The 21,512-nt window shown below is 33.7% G+C and overlaps 1 protein-coding gene across 1 annotated transcript in view; it reads left to right on the top strand.

The window, feature by feature from the left end:
* Positions 1–18,547, top strand: part of LOC108455090 (cysteine-rich receptor-like protein kinase 44) — a 30,602-nt gene extending 12,055 nt beyond the window's left edge. The window contains 5 exon segments of the mRNA XM_053018599.1: positions 17,040–17,170; positions 17,282–17,492; positions 17,647–17,884; positions 17,971–18,121; positions 18,209–18,547. Of these exon segments, the coding sequence (XP_052874559.1) occupies positions 17,040–17,170; positions 17,282–17,492; positions 17,647–17,884; positions 17,971–18,121; positions 18,209–18,541 (1,064 nt within the window). The 3' untranslated portion in view covers positions 18,542–18,547.
* Positions 18,548–21,512: the final 2,965 nt, after the last annotated feature.

Here is a 21,512-nt window from a genome sequence, read left to right on the forward strand (position 1 = left end):
CGAGCTGTGTAACAGGGGAAACTTTAACTAATAAACTGTACTAATCGGCTGAACCAAAACTTATAGAAAAAAATTAGCAAAAAGCTTTATGAGTCTAGATTCAGGAAAATTTTACGGATTTGAATTTCGAGTTTGGTAACTCGAGTTATGATTTATTTAGTGAATATGACGCAGCAGAGACAGCTTAATCAAAGTGGAATGAATAGTGAAGTTAAAGTAGATGTACTTGAATTGTTGTGTAAACATGTTAGATTTTTTTTATTAGTATTTACATACTTACTTACTAAGCTATAAGCTTACTTTGTTTCTCTCTTTTGTCTTATAGTGTTCTCCGGCTTGCTCAGAGTTAAGGATCGTGAAGATCTATCCGCACTATCCTACTTTAGGGTATTTGAACTAAACGTTTTGAATTATGGCATGTATAGTAGGCTTAATTATTTTGTTACGTGTCATATTTGTCTAGGTTTAAAATATTAGTTACAGTACTCGACCAGCTAATTTGTACAAGCCTTTAAAGTTGGCTAATATTGATCAAGACATATTTATATTTCGATTATGTTTAATGGTAGGTATTATGTTCTGGTAATACCTTGTATCCTGTTCCGGCGACGGTAACGGGTAAGGGGTGTTACATGCTTAACCAATGTACCCTCATTGGTATCACATTTTATATGTTCAAATACATCAACAACACATCAAACATTCAAGACTTTCATTCATATCACATTTACCATAATTGGACTATCACTTAGCTATTTAGGCTACCAAACTTTAAACTATCACATACCAAAATATAAACTAGGCTAGCATACCAAGATAGCCTCAACCACAACCACATACACATTTAACCATCAGTTCACTAGCAACTAAGATAACAACACCTTATAAACAATATCAACAAAAGACTTCCTAGGTACATGCCATTAAAAAATGAAATATCACCACACTTGTGCTCGGAATTTGTGATTTGATGTTGAATCAACAATAAATCAAACAGTACCTAGCCTTCGTACGGAAAACAAAACCGTACACTGAGTAAAACTCAGTGGTATTTCTATAATCCGAATAATATAAACTTGATATAAGTATTTAAAATGCAGTATGCGACAAGTAAGCTATGATCAAAAGTTTCAATTCAATAATATATATTTTTTGCTCATTCCTTATTCACATCTACTAAGACTTCACATATTCAAATATATATATACATATCAATGGCATTTCATACAACATTTGAATATATCAACTCATGCAATGGTATGATTCATCTCTTTTATCACTACTTGAATTCATTTCAAGTTTCACATCTCATTTCATCATTTCATCATTTTATATTTCATTTCTCACCTTATATTCATTTCTTATCTTTACCATTTCAATATTTTCTCCTCTCATATTCATTTCTCATCTTTGCCATTTCAATATCAATCACATAAATTTATTATTTTACTTTTCCTTATTAACATGACTCGGACTCAGATGGATACACGAATCCAACCAACACACTAGTTTGGCACCCAGTGCCTCATCAGATAATCTGAAGTAATAACTACTCCCGACGCTATATAAATTGACACCCAGTGTCTTATCGGTTAAACCGAAGCAAACTGGCACCCAATGTCTCATCGACTTGAGGCCAAAGAAATCCCTAAACTCTTCCTATCCTATGGCATGCCATCTATATCCAACTAAGCTCGATACAGTTAATAGAGTTTCATTTCACTTTTCAACACAAACAATATCTCAATATCTCAATTTCACATTTATACACATTATCACATATAAACATATATTCAATTCAATTTCCATATATATATTTAATAAATTCATAATTTACCAAACCAATCCATTTCAATCGACTATGAATTCAATTCAATTTCAACGTACAAAAGTACTTACCTTAAATGCTTACCATATGCAATAATTCAAAATGTAATAATTTATAACTTGGTTCGGATTATAAAAACACAAATCGTGAATTCCGAGCTATTCGACACCGATTTTATCCTTCCCTTTTTTACTCGAGGATTCTGGTACGACGTTAGCTATGGAATAAAACAATTAAATCACATTAATATTACACATTTCAATTTCACATTAAATTTCAATTTTCACACTATATTTTGCTTATTCTTCAATTTAGCCCTTAAACCGAGACTAATCTAACATTCCACATTTAAACTCAAATTTTTATACTAATTTCACTCTAGGCTAAATTTAGCTTTTTTTTTCAATTCAACCCCTTAATTTTGAATTTTTCACAATTTAGTCCCTACTACTCAAAATCAACAATTTATTCCACAATATCATCCTTTTACATTTCTAACTTAAAAATCTATCTATTTAATCTCTAATACTTAAACTATTCAACAATGTCAACAGCTAAAATCTTGAACAATACTAAAAAATACAACATAGATCGGGTAGCCTTAGTTACTAGGATTCCAAAAACGTAAAAATTACAAGTATAGGGACTAAATTACACTAACCAATTTGGATTTGAACACCAAACCCCCGACTGTTGTGTGTTCTCTACTTCTTTTTCTTTTTTCTTTTATTTTCTCTCTCTTTGTTTGTTTATTTTGCATGCCTCCACTTTGTTTTCTTTCATTATAACTATTATTATTATTATTATTATTATTATTATTATTATTATTATTATTATTATTTAATATAACATATGTAAAATATATATACATGCATTTTTAGTTAGCCCATGGCCGGCCTCTTATACACAAACATTATTTAAGTGGCACAATTCCTACTTTAGCCCTTTTAGTTTATTTCAATTTATAATTCAATTTTTAACCCTTATGCAATTTAGTCTCTGTACCATAATAGCTCCTAATTCATGCAAATTACCTATCCAAAATTTAATTAACTACACAACTAACTTCGTAAATATTTACATGTTCATTTTATGAGAATAGAGTCCCGAACCTCACTTTTTGACACCCCTAACTATCAGGTCATTACATCCGATATGTAAGCATGTAATCTTTTGTTCTCTGAAGATACCTCATAACCCTATTGACTGCTATCCGATAGTCCATACTAGGGTTACTTAAATATCTATCTAACATCCCAATATTGTACGCAATATTTGGACTCGTATATACTTGAGCATACATTAGACTCCCCACTGCTAAAATGTAAAAAATCTTATGTATTTTCATAATCTCAAAATCATTCTTAGGGCATTGATTGACAAGCAGTAGTTCATTAACATATAAAACCAAATATAGAACCTTACTCCCACTGAACTTGTGGTATATATAAATATCTACCAAATTTTTCTCTAAATCGAATGAGATAATCATCTGCTAAAAGTTGTAATACTATTGACGAGAAGTTTGCTTAAGCCCATAGATGAAGTTCTTTAATTTACAAATCATTAACTTTGCATCATCAAACACAAAATTTTCTAGTTGCACCATATAAATGTATGATAAATGTTACCATTGAGAAACCATTAACTTAACATTCATTTGATGTAGCTTAAGGACAAAATATTCCACTAAAGCCATTATAATCTTTTCTCTAGCGGACTTTCTTAATGACATTTGTTCTTGAGGTTGTTGGGTTTGTTCTTCTGGAATAATTACCTCATCTTGAATAGGGAGATGTTCAACATTGTCTTGCCGAGGTTCTAGATTCACTTCTTGATCAATGATAGGTATGAGAACCTGAACATTGTCAAAAAGTGATAGCACGAACTAAGTTAGAATCCAATTCCTCCTTAAAAACAATGTCTTTAACCTTATTTCTTCCCCCAAACTCAACATCCTAAACAAATGTTGCAATTTTCATATAAAAAATATTTCTAATTGTGGGATTATAAAACTCATAGCCCCTAAATCACTTAGAATAACCAACAAAGTAATTGTTCACTATTTTGGAGTCCAATTTCTTTTCATGTGGCCTTTAAGACCTTGCCTCAGTTTGGACATCCCCAAATGTGAAAGTGCTTTAGACTGGACTTTCGACTTGTACAAAGCTCATAAGGTATTTCTGCACTTACTTTAGCGGGTACTCTATTCAGAATGTAAGTTGTTGTCTTTAGAGGTGCTGACAAAAATGAGTACTTTCAGACTTATCATGTTTCAACCTTTCTTCCTTTTGCACACAATGAGAAACGAGCTCATTTAGAGTCCATTTCTCATTTTAAAAGTTGTAACTAATTTTAAATTGGTAAAACTGTATAGACAGCAATACGAAAACCATAAAAATCAGTAATTCATCAGAAAGCTTGATGTTAAGTGCCTTAAGTCTTGAAGCAACATGAAATATCTTCATACTGTACTCCTTCACGTTTTTCTTGACCCTTATACTTCATAGACATCAAAGAAGTCAAAAGTGATGTTATCTCAACCTTATCATTTTTGGCAAAGCGTTTCTCAATTTCATCAAGGAAACCTTAACTTGAGTAATCTTTTCAGATTATGTGCCCCTAAAGGCTTTCTAGAATATTATGCTTAAGGATCATTAGACTCATGTGATCTAAACGATCCCACATCTCAAAACACCACAAACGTGACCCAGACGTTATGGCCGAATCTAGCGATGTCATATGATAGGGTGTTTGAAAACTAAGTTTCCACGATAAATCCATTTTCGTTTAATTATTTTTTTTATCTTTTATTAATTCCAAATTTGCAATCGTTTAATCTATTGTTTTAAAACATAATTCATTGCAGAAGCTTTTAAAACTGTTTGAGTAAATCATGTGCTTAGAAAACTTTGCCTTTCCGAAAATTGAGTTTTCTTACGTCTAGTAGTTATAGATCCATAAAAAATAAAAAATAAAAAACAAAATTTAAGAAAAAGTCCCAAACAGTCCCCAAATTACATCCAAATAAAATCACGGTAAATAAAACCTTAAATCACCAATTAAAAATCGTAGAAATCCAAAAACTATGGTCACTGTCGAGTCCTCCGCCGCACTGGTCTAGCTAAGTCTGGGGATTACCTGTGTACATTAAACAGGGAGGAGTAAGTTTACGTAAACTCAGTGTGTAATCCCACATAAAACAAACAACAATAAACACAGTGCACAATCAAAACAGTCTTGGGCCTAAGCCCCTTTCAGTAACAATAACGGTTTGGCCTTAGCCAAACCCAGTATCAGTATCAGTATGCACAAGGGCCTTAGCCCATCACAGTGTTAGAAATAGATATGCAGTATTCAATAACAAAGTCCTACCCAACCAGCCTCTACACACTATCTCCGACCAACCCTACACTCCATGTAAGGATTAAATCAACCCACCCATCCCTACACTCCAGGTAGTACCAAATGCGGCACAAAACAGTAGTTTGCAGCTGAGCTACCAAATATTAGGCTTAAAAACCTTTCAGTACACTTCCTCCAAATAATATCGACCCACCCTAATGCAATGCAACATATAATGGAATGTCATGCTATCATATCAGATACACACACAGTTTAGTATACATGCTTATATATATAACATGCTCAGTACATAATTCACATAATCAATTTCACACAGATAAGGGTCTAAGTAGTGCTTATCGACCTTACGGAAGGTTCACAGTCGACTTGCGGAACCCGTGAAACCTTAACAAACATTTCAGTAAAAATAGGCTCAAATGCCCATGTGGCCTGCTCGTGTGGGCCCACACGACCCAAATTTACCTTTGCTGTGTGGATCACACGGCCTGGCCCAAAATTCCACACGCCTGTGTGGCCTACACGGCCCAACTCAGACTGGCCCGTGTGTTACATACGGCTTACCTGGCCATCATACGACTGTGTCTTGCACGCACGACTTGGCCTCGTCGATCACACACCCGTGTTATAGCACACGGCCTGCCACACAGGCAATCGATAGTGAGGTTTCAGCTTTTGCTAAAACCCTATTTTTTGTATTTTCGGGTACACACCTGGTCTCGATTACTGCTAAAACGATTCCCAAGACTGCCGATACCTAAAATTGACCAAACGAACCCCAGATTAATTGCTTAGACCAACATTTACCAAATAAAAGCGATTAGAAACCTCCTTAAAACGACTAACCCTTACCTTAAGATGAGCGAAAATATCTCAAACGTTTACGTATTGATTGGAAAGCCCCAGCACTCCGAACTTCACCTAACATAAAGTTCAACGATAATCTATCATTGACTATCACTACTAGAACCCAAACTACGAGAAAAAGGTTAAAGAAGATCACTTACCAGTTAACAAAAATCCAAGAATACAATAGCGATGATTCATCAAACGACCCAACTAGAAGCCGCGAAAAATTAAAGAAAAAGAGACAGCAAAATGACGTCAAAAGTTTGAAAGGGTAAAAGACTACCGAAATTTTGCAAAAACATAATCAAAAGAAACTTCTGATAACTCCCTATTCCAACTTCTCTTATTTTTCTCCAGCAAACTCTCCACTATTCAAAATCCAACTTCGGCACAACTTTTTACCAGAACCAAACAAAAATATTGACATCCCAAGGATTCGAACACAAGACCTTCAGCAGACTAACACTCCATTTAATCACCAGACCAGCAGGCCCATTCTGACATAAGCTTACCAAAAATTAAATAAGAGCCTATTACCAAAGATAGGGCTTGAACCCAAAACCTCTCAAACACTCCCAAGGCACTTAACCACTGAAGCAAATACACCATTTTTTTCACATTTTGACAAAAAGAAAAAAAAATTTTGGGGCATCACAACTCTACCCCCCTAAAAGAAAAATTCGGCCTCGAAATTTACTTGATCAGAATATATGAGGATTCTTCTGACGCATCGCATCCTCAGGCTCCCATATGGCCTCCCTAGTGCTATGATTTCGCCATAGCACCTTCACTAACGGAATGGGTTTCTTTCGAAGAATTTTTATATTGCGATCTTGAATCTGAACCGGCTTTTCCTTAAAAAACTCAATCTCTTCAACAAGGACCATATGTGAGGGATTAGAGCGGTAGAGCCTCAACATCGAGACATAGAACACATCGTGAATACGATCTAACTCAGGAGGTAGCTCCAACTAATAAGGGATCGGTCTCACTCGCTTTAGAATTCAGTAAGGCCCAATAAACCTAGAGCTCAACTTGCCCTTGCGACCGAACCTCAAAACCTTCTTTCACGATGAGACCTTAAGAAACATGAAGTGCCCCACAAAATACTCAATCTCACATATCTTTAGATTGGCATAAGACTTTTGTCTATTAGATGCCACTTTCAGACGATCCCGAATCAGTCTAACCTTATCATCTATCTCAAAAACCAACTTAGGACCAAATACAAGTCGTTCACCCAATTTAGTTCGACATAGCGGTGTACGACACTTACGGCTATACAAAGCCTCGTAAGGTGCCATCTGAATGCCAGACTGGAAACTGTTATTACAAGTAAATTCTGCTAATGGCAAATACTCCTCCCAACTGCCCAAAAGTCAATAACGTAGCTCCTCAACATATTCTTCAATATCTGAATCACCCTCTCCGATTGACCATCAGTCTGAGGATAGAACGTAGTACTAAAGTCCAACCTTGAGCCTAGAGCTTCATGTAGCTTCTTTCAAAATTGAGACGTTAATCGAGGATCCCTATCAGAGATGATTGAAACCAGTACCCCATGCAGTTTCACTATCTCAGAAATATAAAAATTCTCTAACTTTTACAAAGAATAATCTATCCTAACTAGATGAAGTGTGCAGACTTGGTCAACCGATCTATGATGACCCATACTCGCTCCTATTTCCATAACAGAATCTTAACCAGCTGCAGCAAACCCGAAGGCAACTGATGCTCAGCCTTAACCTACTGGCATGTCAAACATCTAGCTACAAAATCAGTAACCTCTCACTTCAATCCTGGCCACCAATACAATTCTCGAATATCTCGGTACATTTTATTCCCACTAGGGTGTATAGCATAAGGGCTACTATGCACCTCTCTCAGTATAGACTATCTCAAATCAGAATCATTCGGCACAGATATTCGGCCTCAGAGATAGAACACACCCTCAGAGTTCAACCCAAAGTCTGTAGTGTTACCACTCTCAATCTATTGGAACCGAAGGCCCAAAGACTCATCTTCTAGCTGTTTACCCTTAATCTGCTCGATCCAAGTTGGTTTGACTTGCAACTCAGCCAACAAACTCCCATAATCGAACAAGCTAATTCGAGCGAACATCGCTCTCAGATCTGTCATAGTCCTACAGCTCAATGCATCAGCCACCACATTGGCCTTGTTAGGATGGTACTAATGGTACAGTCGTAATCCTTAAGTAGCTTAACCTATCTGTGCTGCCTAAGATTCAGCTCCTTCTGAGTAAAGAGGTACTTGAGGCTCTTGTGATCAGTGTAGATGACACGCTTCTCACCATATAGATAATGTCTCCAGATTTTCAGAACAAAAACTATGGCAGCCAATTCCAAATCGTGCATCGGGTAGTTCGCCTCATGCGTCTTAAGCTAACGTGACGCATATGCTACCATCTTACCATCCTGCATCAATACACATCCCAAACAACATGTGATGTATCACTATAAACCGTGAACTCCTTTCTGGGTTTAGCTGTATTAGAAAAGGAGCTTGAGTCAGTACAATATTAAGCTTCTCGAAGCTTACTTATTGTGCATCAGTTCAGACAAATGGTACACCCTTACGTAGTAGCTTAGTTAAGGGTGCTACAATCAGTGAGAAACCTTCCACAAACCATCGGTAATAACTTGCCAGTCCCAAAAAGCTGTAGATCTTGGATCTTAGACACATTCTTAGGCTGCTTCCAATCCAGTACAGCCTTAACCTTTCGAGGATCGACTTGAATCCCCTCAGCAGACACCACATGACCCAGAAAGTTACTTCACGTAACTAGAACTCACACTTGCTAAACTTAGCATAAAGCTACTTTTCCCTCAAAACCTGAAGAACAATCCTAAGGTGTTCGTCATGCTCATCCTCAGTCCTTGAATAAACCAATATGTCATCGATGAACACCACCATAAATCGATCTAGGTAGGGCTGAAACACTCGGTTCATCAAATCTATGAAAGCTGCTGGTGCATTAGTCAGTCCAAATGGCATCACTAGAAACTCGTAGTGACCATAACGAGTCCTAAACGCCATCTTATGTACGTCAGCCTCTTTAACCCTCAACTAATGGTACCCAGACCAGAGATCAATCTTAGAGAATACTGAAGCTCCTTGAAACTGGTCAAACAGGTCACCGATCCTTGGTAACAGATACTTGTTCTTGATGGTCAGCTTATTTAGTTGTCGATAGTCAATACACATCCTGATGGATCCATCATTCTTCTTAACAAATAGTACTGGTGCTCCCCACGGAGACACACTAGGGCAGATGAACCCACGATCTAACAACTCCTAAATCTGAGCCTTAAGCTCCATAAGTTCCTTCGGTACCATTCGATAGGGGGCGATAGACATTAGAGCTGTAGCAAAGAAAAGCTCAATCCCGAACTCCACTTCTCTATTCGGAGGAAAACTTGATAGCTACTCATGAAAAACGTCCAGAAAATCCCTTACAATGCGGATATCCTTTACAGTAGAGTCTCTAGAAGTAGAAACACTCACGTAGGCCAAGTACGCCTCACATCCTTTGCGAACTAGTTTCTCAGCTACCAGTGTAGAGATCACGTTAGCCAAGTAGTTCCGACGTTCTCCAATCACGGCTACCTCATCATCTTCCTCAGTTCTCAAGACGACCCTCTTAATCGCACAATCTAAGCTTGCACGATGCTTGACCAACCAGTCCATCCCTAATATCAAATCGAACTCCCCAAACAGAAGCTCCATTAAATCTACCAAAAATACCATCCCTTGAACCTCTAACGAAACATTTCTATATAGTTTGCTAACTCTAACAAATTGCCCTAGCGGGCTCAGTACAGTCACCTCACTTGAGGCATTCTCAACTGGAATCCCCAAGGTTTCAAACACTGTGCTGGCTACGTAGGAATGTGTAAATCCTATATCTATCAATGCAGTGTAAGGAACATCATAAATATGAAACGTACCCATGATGATGTCTGAAGCATCTCTATCGTCTCGACAACGTACAGCGTATACAAAAGTAGGCTGTCTCGCTTTAGTTTGTCCAGCACCTTTACCTGGTACTCTCTGACCACGGCCTATACCATTACCACCTCTAGTCGACCACGATGTCATGCGTAGCTCTTGTGCTACCCTCTATAGTTTGTCTTGTGTCGGTACCACGAGCTTGCATTTGATCAACCCTCAACGAACACTCCTAAATGCGGTGCTCTAGTGACCCACACCTCAAACACGCCCTAGTCATGCTCCAACGTTTTCCCTTATGGCGTCTACCATAATCAGCACATGGTTGCAGTCCAATAGTAGTAACAAAGGGTCTAGTTCTAACCGGCCCATCAGCTCTAGCCTTTTTCTTAGGCCTCTGCATAGTACTCGAGGGCTCTGAATCCCTCTTATTCTTACCTCTCTCTCTGTCATAGTTTTGGTACTCAGCGCGCTTAATTTTCTTGGCAATCTTCGCCTTCTCAACCAGTGAAGAAAAATTACGCTCCCTTCGCTGAGCTATTAGGACTCTCAAATTATCCTTAAGGCCATTCTCAAAGCGGACACATTACTCATACTCAGTCGCCACCATACCTCGCGCATGGTAGCTCAGTGGCAGGAATTCGACCTCATACTCGGTCGCAGATCGATCTCCTGAGTAAGGTTCAGGAACTCCCTCCTACGGGCATCCATGTAGCTCGCCCCTACATATTTCCTCTAGAAGGAAGTCTTAAAGAACTCCCAGGTTAGACGTTCGGGCTGAGTACCCACCTTAATAGTCAGCCACCACTGGTAAGCCTCATCCATAGTAGAGAGACTGCACCATTTAATTTCTGCTCTGGGGTGCAATTTAGATCATCCATCATATTCTCTGTGGCCTTAATCCAGTATTCGGCCACATTGGGGGTGACTCCAATGACACCCCTAAAAAGCTCAGCTCCATTAAACCGGAGTCATTTTGTAACCGACCTTCAGCCCCTAGATCCAGTATTGGGCCCAACGACCCTCTCCAATATCCTTACCATAGCCTGGGACAATACATCGTCCCCAGCCATACGATCTTGAGACCTAGCCTCAGTAGCAGACGACACTAGCGTCTTACTCGTGTCCAAATTTGGCATACTGCCCAGTGAAAATGACTCAGCTCGAGCCCCTCTACAGCCTCTACCTTAGCCTTTGGTACCCCGTCCAGAAATACCTCGTGCGCTCATATCTAATTAGATTTATCTGTATTAAGAATTTTATGAATCAATTATGGTTTTAGTATTTATTAGCCGATGTTTTATGTAAACAGATTTAGTAATTTAGAGTGATTTTCGTAAATCGCAGTCTCTATTAGTTTCACTACAGTCTCAGAATATACTATCTAGAGTGTTTTCAGATAAAATAGCATAACAGTTTATCAGAATACTTATAGGGATCAGCGCCGGAGACTCGGTGTACCACATTCTAAGTCTATTATTCCAAAACATTTGAAAACAAGTTCTTAAAAACCAAATTTTAAACCCAAATCTACAGCCGAGTTTTACAACTGGCTCTGATACCACTAAATGTAACACCCCAAACCCATCCCAGACGTTGTGGTTGAATTTGGCGATGTCACATGATAGGGTGTTAGAAAACTAAGTTTCTACGATAAATCCATTTATGTTTAATTACTTTTCTTATCTCTTATTAATTCCAAATCCGTACTCGTTTAAATTATGTACTTAGAGAAAACCTTGCCTTTTTAAAAATTGAGTTTTCCTATGTCTAGCAGTTATAGATCCATAAATAAATAAATAAATAACCAACTTTAAGCAAAAGTCCCAAACAGTCCCCAAATTACATCCAAATAAAATCACGATAAATAAAACCATAAATCACCAATTAAAAATCGTAGAAGTCCAAAAACTGTGGTCACTGTCAAGTCCTTCGATGCACCGATCCAGTTAAGTCTGGGGATTAACTGTGCACATTAAACAGAGAGGGGTGAGTTTACGTAAACCCAGTGTGTAATCCCATATAAAATAAACAACAATAAACACAGTGCACAGTCAAAACAATCTTAGGCCTAAGCCCCTTTCAGTAACAGTAATGGTTTGGCCTTAGCCCAACCCAGTATCAGTATCAGTATTAACAAGGGCCTTAGCCCATCACAGTGTTAGAAATAGATATGCAGTATTCAATAACAAAGTCCTATCCAACCAACTGCTACACACCATCTCTGACCAACCCTACACTCCATGTGGGGATTAAAACAACGCATCCATCCCTACACTCCAGTTAGTATCGAATGCAGCACAAAATAGTAATTTGCAGCTAAGCTGCCAGATATTAGGCTTAAGAGCCTTTCAGTACACTTCCTCCAAATAATATCAACCCACACCAATACAATGCAACATATAATGGAATGTCATGCTATCACTGATCTATCAGATACAAATACAGTTTAGTATACATGCTTATATATATAACATGCTTAGTACATAATTCACATAATCAATTTCACACAAATAAGGGTCTAAGTAGTGCTTACTGACGCTACAGAAGGTTCATAGTCGACTTGGGCGACTAGTGCAACATTAACAAACATTTTAGTAAAAATGGGCTCACACGCCTATGTGGCCCACACGGCCCAAATTTTCCTTGGCCGTGTGATCTACACGCCCGTGTGGACTACCTGTGTTGGCCTACACGCCCGTGTGGCCCACACGGCCCAATTCAGTCTAGCCCATATGTCACACACAGCCTACTTGGCCATCACACGATCGTGTCTTGCATGCACGGCCTGGCCTTATCGGTCACACGCCTGTGTTATAGCATACGGCCTACCACAAGGGCAACCATACGCCCGTGTGGCGTCGACAGTGAGGTTGTTGGCTTTTTTCAAAACCTTATTTTTTACGTTTTTGGGTATACACCTGGTCTCGATTGCTGCTAAAACGATTCTTAAGACTGCCGATACCTAAAATTGACCAAACAAACCTTAGATTAATCACTTAGACCAACATTTATTGAATAAAAAATGATGAGCAACCTCCTTAAAACGACTAACCCTTACCTTTAGATGTGTGAAAATATCTCAAACGTTTACGTACTGATTGGAAAGCCCCAACACTTCGATCTTCACCTAACATAGAGTTTAGCGATAATCTATCATTGACTATCACTACTAGAGCCCAAGCCACGAGAAAAGGTTGAAGAAGATCACTTACCAGTTGAAAAAATCCGCGAATACAATAGCGATGATTCACCGAACGACTCAACCAGAAGCCACAAAAAATTAGAGACAAAGAGATAGCAAAATGACGTCAAAAGTTTGAGAAGGGAAAAGACTGCCAAAATTTTGCAAAAAAGATAATAAAAAGAAACTTCTGATAACTCCCTATCCCAACTCCCCTTATTTTTCTCCAGCAAACTCTTCACTATTCAGAATCTAACTTTGGCACAACTCCCTACCAAAACCGAACAAAAATATTGACATCCCAGGGATTCAAACACAAGACTTTCAATAGATTAACGCTCCATTTAACCACCAGACCAGTAAGCCCATTCTGACATAAGCTTACCAACAATTAAATAAGAGCCTATTGACCAAAGATAGGGCTTTATTCATAAAAATACCAAAATTAAGCCAAGGATAGGGCTTGAACCCAAGACCTCTCAGACACTCCCAAGGCACTTAACCACTGAAGCAGATACATCGTTTTTGTCACATTTTAACAAAAAAAAATTAAGGCATTACACTTCCTTTAGGGCAAGGTCTATGTCCATACATCTAAGTACTATAAGTGCCTTTTCCATTCCTTGAAATTAGTCTCATTAAGCATGAGTATAGAATTTATATTAGCAGATATTGTAGCATTAGAAGATGAACTAGTTGAATATAGAACAAAATAGATAAAAACAAGCTCACATGAATATTCATAAGTAAACAATAAATTCAAAATATTGGCTTCCATCTCAAGATACCAAACACTACATTAATATCAAGTCTTTGGATAATAATATTAACAGTAAACAATACTCTTATTGTAGTAATCAAACATTGACAATAAATTATGTCAAATAATGAATCAATCTTTGGACTAACTTATTGCTCACATAAAGTACATTATAATTGTCACACATTTATCACCACAAATGTCGTCGTAATTTTTCTAAATATTAACTTACCTTTGAGTCAATTAATAAACGCATGAATCACGAAAAAAACAATATAACTATCTTGATATTTTAAATAAAATAATCTACGCAAAAGAGGTCACTTTGGCGGCATTTTGTTTCAACTAATCTATTTAAAATATTAGACTTTCTTAATTAAAACCTAAAGCCAAAATCTAAATTTATTTGTTTCAATGTATTTCTCTTAATTTCATCTTTCAATTAAATTTAAAAGATAATAATATATATATGAATATATATTTATCCCAAAACAGAATACAATGATGTAGGAAAATATAATAATAGTTGAATAAATAAATAAAAACCTCACATAAGATTTCAAATTTAAACCAAAATAATTTGGATAAAGGTAAACCCCATATCAAGATATCGAACACTCCATTAGTATTTCATCTTTGGACAAAATATTAACTTGTAAGTGATATCTTAGTGTAGTAATCAAACACTGACAATAAGAAAATGTCGAATGATAAATCTTCCTTTGGGCTAATTATTGCTCACATGTAAAACTGAACAATTATCACATGTTTATTACCACAGTTGCACATGTAATTTTGTTAAATATTAACGTTCTTCTGGGCCGACCAATATTAACATAGCTTAAGTTACATGCATATAACATTTTATATTTTAAAACAAAATAATTTCAATAACAGAGGTCACTTTGGCAACTTATTTATTTCAATCAAGTTATTTTAAAATATATATTAAAATACCAATATTCAAAATTAAAATTTACCCAATAGGCAAAGGTTAAAACTAATTTTTTTATTGCACAATAGTTTTCGAAATAACTCAAAGTAAGGTTGTCTAAATAGTGTAATAAAAAATCGAAAACCTTAATCTTTGACTGTTTTTTTTTCAAAACCATATACGTCAAAACCAAACAAAAATAATGTAGTGATTCAAGGTCAAATAATTAACAAGTACACATATTCATAATTTTGGCATAGACAAAACACCAAAGCAATTCGCGCATATATGAGTATTCAAAATCAAATAGAAAAACTTACCCTGCATATACCATGTAAATCCAAACTTGTATTTATGATTAAATAGAGATTCGCATAAATACTTGAAAAATATTTTCAAGCCAATAAATCTCAAAATCATAATAGTTGGCATATATCCCACCATTCATACAACAAACCATATCATCACAATTTAACCAAATACTTGGAACCATAAGATGCCAAAATCTAATATTATAGAACCAAACTTAAAACCAAATTATTTAAACATGTATATAATTGACATGAGTTTGCACCAAAGCACCCATAAAATTGAATATATAATCATAACAAAAATATTAACAACTTCAACTATATCCATCAAAACTTAAATTCACCGATTAAACTATAAAAGATATATTATTAAATAATGGTTATAAACGCCTATTCATGCAGACTATAATCATACATTAATCTTCGAATTATTGATATGCATATAAAATATATACACGAATTATAATAATAGAAAAATAATATTGGTCTACCTTATATGAAATTTATATTCATGATTAAAGACATTATCATAAAACTTCTTTATACATACAAATATTTGAAGAAAAAAATTAATCCATAACCACCAAATATAAAATGAATTCCAAAGCCTTCATATTCACAACTACTAAAAAAAATTTATAGCCACCATATTAAAAAAAATTCCAAATTGGAAAATTACTTCTAAATACTAGACTAACCCAAAAGAAAAGCCAAACATAACGTGCAGTTTTATAGGGAAATGAAAATCACATACTTGCTCTTCGATGAATTTACGAGCATTGGACCAAAAATCTCAAGCGTATGATAAATCACAAATCTTTGAATTTGATAAATAATCAAAATTCAAATGCTTATGATAAATCTCCAAAGTTTTAACATATACTAATTAAAATATCAAACATAAAATGAATTGATCAAAAATAATAGAGAATCAATTTGTTCTCAATGATTCAACATGATGAGGATCGGATGTCTCTTGTTAAAACTGTAAACCATGATCTATCATTTCAAATTATCAAGAACAAAATTAAATGCAGAAGCATACTTGAATTTATGATTTATTGAAATCTACGAATTTTGAAGTTTTGATCTTCTACATTAACACACAAATAGTTAGAGAAGGCAACTTTTTCTAAAGATAGAATATTATATGTAATTTGAGACACATTAAACTTAATTTCCAAGCAGCATCAATTAAAAATTAGTTACTAGGTATATACACATATTTCACCTTCTCATATTTTTCAACCTCTAATACTCATTATTCCTCATATTCCTTTGTAAAAACCACCAAATGAGCAGGGATTTAATATATGCTCATGTTATCTGTAACTTCGTAACAGAGGCGGATACAGCAGTTGCCCTGGCCCCTTAAAATAGGAATTTCTATTTAGGTCATTGAATTTTTTTTTAAAATTTTAAATTAATAAAGTTAAAATTTTATTTTAGCTCCCCTAAAATTATAGAAATTTAATTTAATCTTTTAATAATTATAAAAATATAAATTATAAAAAATTAAAATTTCATTCAGCCCTTAAAAATTAAATTTGTTCTGTATTCTCCCCTGCTTTGTAAGGATGTTAACACTCAAAAATTGTGTTGTTGCAGAAAATGGGAATAACACTATCCGAACTGTAATCATTGCTATTGCTTGAGTTGTTGGCCTTCTCATACTAATTATCATCTCCGTCTGCATTTTCATGAGACGCAGAAGAAACATACACATACCTTTAAAAGTTGAAAGTAAGTAAATTTTCTCACAAATATGGCATTGATTCACTAAAATATACTGAAACAAAGACCAAACAATAATTATATTGCTCTTGTTTTCATTTTTGCAGCTGCGGCTGCCGATAATGAGATATCTGGGGTTGATTCCTTGCAATTCGACTTCGATTCTATTTTGGTCGCCACTGATAACTTCTCCGATGTCAAGAAGCTTGGTCAAGGAGGATTTGGAGCTGTATACAAGGTAAATATCAGCACTGACATTTATTAAAATAATGCAGTATAATTTATTTCAATGTATTTCTAAATCTATCGAAAGCCACTTATGGTTGATAATATACTGCTATGTTTTCAGGGTCAGCTTCCAAATGGAGAAGAGATTGCTGTGAAAAGACTGTCTAAAGGATCTGGTCAAGGAGACTTAGAATTTAAGACCGAGGTCCAATTAGTTGCAAAGCTTCAACACCGCAATTTAGTTAGGCTCTTTGGTCTTTGCTTGCATGGACAGGAAAGGCTTCTCATCTATGAGTTTGTGCCAAATGCAAGCCTTGATCATTTCATTTTCGGTAATGTTTCAGTTTAAATTTCATTTTCTGATTGCATTTCTATTACTACTTTGTATATTTTTCCTTTTAACTGTGTATGGCCAATAGCAAGGACATGCACCAAATTTAATCAATGAATTTGTTCCACTAATCTGAAAGTTTTGTGATGACATAGATCGGATCAGGCGTGCACAATTAGATTGGGAAGCACGATTCAAAATCATACAAGGCATTGTTCGTGGACTACTTTACCTTCACGAAGACTCTAGGCTTCGAATTATTCACCGTGATCTCAAAGCAAGCAATGTCTTGTTAGATGCAGAGATGGTTCCTAAAATTGCAGATTTCGGGATGGCAAGATTGTTTGGACAGGATGAAACACAAAGAAGCACTAGCAGAATTGTGGGAACTTAGTAAGTATCATGACATCCTACGAGCTTTTCAAAATATTATATATATATATATGATCAGTATTCAGGAAGGTTTCCTTAATTGGCAGTGGATATATGGCTCCAGAATATGTTATCAATGGACAATTCTCAGTAAAATCAGATGTTTTTAGCTTCGGTGTATTACTTTTAGAAATTATCAGTGGTCAGAAGAACAATAGCTTCCATCATGGGGAGGATGAAGAATACATACTGAGCTTTGTAAGTATATGATTTCTGAAGACCGAAAGCCATGTCAAAGAGTTACGCTATATTGGTTTAATTAGACAGTGGTTGATTTGTTGTCAGGCATGGAAAAGTTGGAGAGAAGGGACGGCATTGAATATGGTTGATCCCACATTGGGTGATGGTTCGAGAAATGAGATAATGAGATGCATCCACATTGCATTGCTATGTGTTCAACAAAATGTAGCAGCCAGACCAACCATGGCTTCGGTTGCTCTAATGCTGAACAGCTTCTCGACCACTCTTGCGGTGCCGTCACAACCAGCGTTTCTTATGCAGAGCAACTTTGAATCTGAGGGATCATTGTCATTTCCCTCAACTTCCAACAAATCTAGCACTGAGTTACCACCGTTTTCCCGCAACGAGGTTACAATTAGTGAGCTATCTCCTAGGTAGTGTTTTGTTTTGGAAATTGTGTGTTAGTAAGTTTTTTTTTTAAAGTGCATCTCAAAAGGTTTGTGATAGTTTCTTTCAATAATATTATTTCTATATGTTTGATTTATTTTCCTTAAATAATGTAAAATGACTTATCATTACACACGACATTTATTAATAACAATAAAAGTAACTTAATGCTTCTTAAATTTAATATTTATGTACTCAAAATCTGTAATCTATAACTATATATAATATTAAGCTACATGATGTACTATAGATGTTTCCTCTTCCTTGACAGCTGACCTTTTTTTTTTTCTTTTATGAGTTTGAGCGTGGGGTAATTGACAAAAAAAAAAAAAGGAAAAAAGAAAAAAGAGAGAAGAAATAGAAGGAAAGAAAGAAATGGAGACAGAAAAAAAATTGTGTTTTTATTTACATTTTCATATATTACTAACTAGTTTTAACTCAATTGTATCTATCAATTAAAATATATTAAAATTATTTTATAATTTTATATAAATTTAATTTTTGGTTGATATTGTAAATAAATTTAAAATATTTTAAAATTTCATTTATATATCTGTAATTAAATATTTCATTTGATAAAAAATAATGTCTTAAATTATTATATGTGAATGATATATGGATTTTAAATTACTAGATTAAACATAGACGAAATAAAATGTTTTTGAATCCATTAATTTGTTATTTATAAAATCCTTCTATATAATGTTTTAAATTTTTTAAAGTTTTTAATTTTTTAAATATTTCTAAAATCTGAATCCTATAAATAATCCTTATTATAATAAAATCCATTTAGCATAGAAACCCTTATCATAAAAAATCTAATTGGCATAAATTTTAACATAATAAACATTGATTTTCTTAATGTGTTTCATAGTATAACTTTTAAAACATATATTTAATATAACTAATTAAGAATTTTATATTAATAAAAATCATATAATGGATTAAAATTAGAATAAAAATTCATTTAGGATGAATTATAATGAAATCAACTTTTATTTATTAGTCAAAATTTGTTATTTTGAAAAATTAAATTGTGAAATAAATTAAAAAATTACAACCGATCATAGAATTTATTAAAAATAGAAACTTTATAATATTTAACATAATAATATACAATTAATAAATTTAACTTCATTAAAAGAAAAACATGTAATATATTTTTATTCTTTTAAATTTTACAACAAACATGTATGCATGTTTGCATTTAATACTTCAAAATTTTAAAATACTTTTAACTCTAATCTAGTAAAAAATTTGGCCAAAAATAAATTTATTTAATTTTTAACATCTTAAAATTTTAAATATCTTTTAAAACTGTTAAATATATTTTAATAGTATTTATACTTTTTAAAATTATTATTTAAAGAATTTTAATTAACTCGTTAAATTTGTATTTTATTTTTAATATTCTAGTAGTTATATTCTTTAAAATATATTTTTAAGAAGTTAAAATTATCCTAACAATATTTTTATTTTTAAAATCATTATTGAAAGGATAGTAACAACTTATTTAATAATTAACAATATTTTAAAAATTATATTTTAACAGTAATTTTAATTTTTAAAATAATTATTTCTAAATTTAAAAGTTATTTAATATTTATCTCTACTATCCACTAAGATGCACGTGTTAGAATCTTTAGAGTAAATAAAATAGAAATTATTAGTGTTAGTAGAGAAGGTAATTGGATACCATAAAAATTAAAAAACATTTGAATTGAGAGAAATTAATTTGAGGTATTAACTAAATTGAGCTAAAACACTTTTAGAAGCATTATTACTTTTTATCCCTCCATTTTTCTTCTCCCATTTTCATTCACTTTAAATTACAAATGCTCTGTACAATTTTTAATATTTATATTTAGTATATAAATATTACCCTTTTTAAACTTTAATCTAAATACATGTAATATTTTAATGTATTAGGTTTATGTTTTCTATATTATGTTAATATCTAATATTGGTTATATATTCAAATTACATTTTAAAATAAATATCATTAATTAAAAAATTTAAATAATACAAATGTGTTAATATCTAACTACAAATATTTAATGGTTATATTTAAATATTTAAAATATAGTTTATACATTCTAATTAATTTTTATAACTAATTAATATTAATTGCTTAAAAATATTTAAAATTTATATTTCATATATTAAAATATTAACAACGAGTTATAATAAATTATTTTTATATCCTTACTAAAATATTATAATATTAACTAATTTAAAATTATTTAAATATATATTTGTTACTTTATAATATCATGTCTAAAATAGAATTTTATTTCTCAAAAGCACTTTTTTAACGCTTTTAAAAACATTTTTCAAAAGCAATGCTAAACTAGTCTAAATTAAGTGATGTTTGTAACATCCTAAAAACCAGGTCAGAAGAAATTGGATTAACAAAACCAAGAGTGGTTGTCTTGATTTTGAGTTAGGATTTTGAAAATTTTGCAAAGCAATTTGATTTGGTTCAGTGGTTAAGTGCTTTAGATGTATGCTTGAAATCTTGTGTTCAAATCTCTTCTTTGGAATTTTTATTAATTTTGTCTTAATCTCTATCCTTGATCATCTAGCATAAATAATATTTTCGAGCACCTAATGTTGATAATGAGCTTAGTGGTTTAGTAGTTAAGCTTTTGTGTACTCTTTGCTCTTGTGTTCGAGCCACTGCAAAATCGATAAGAAAAATGATTTTAGGTTGCATTGTGAAATTGTTCTATTTTATTTTAGAACTCCTTTTCAAAAAAAAAAACTTAAATGTCTCTTCTTCTTTTTCTTTTTCTTCTTTTTCTTTCTGATAACTCTACAACTGGCTTTGTTGAAAAGATTTGTTATTTCGTTGTTCCGACAAAAAGGTTAACGACGTAAGTTTTTTGTCAAATTTCTGCTAATAGTTCACTCTCGTTCATTATTTATTAAAACTGAAATTGTTTTGCTCATTTTGTCCAAT

Source organism: Gossypium arboreum, chromosome 9, assembly GCF_025698485.1.
Source record: "Gossypium arboreum isolate Shixiya-1 chromosome 9, ASM2569848v2, whole genome shotgun sequence".
NCBI classification, from domain to species: Eukaryota; Viridiplantae; Streptophyta; class Magnoliopsida; order Malvales; family Malvaceae; genus Gossypium; species Gossypium arboreum.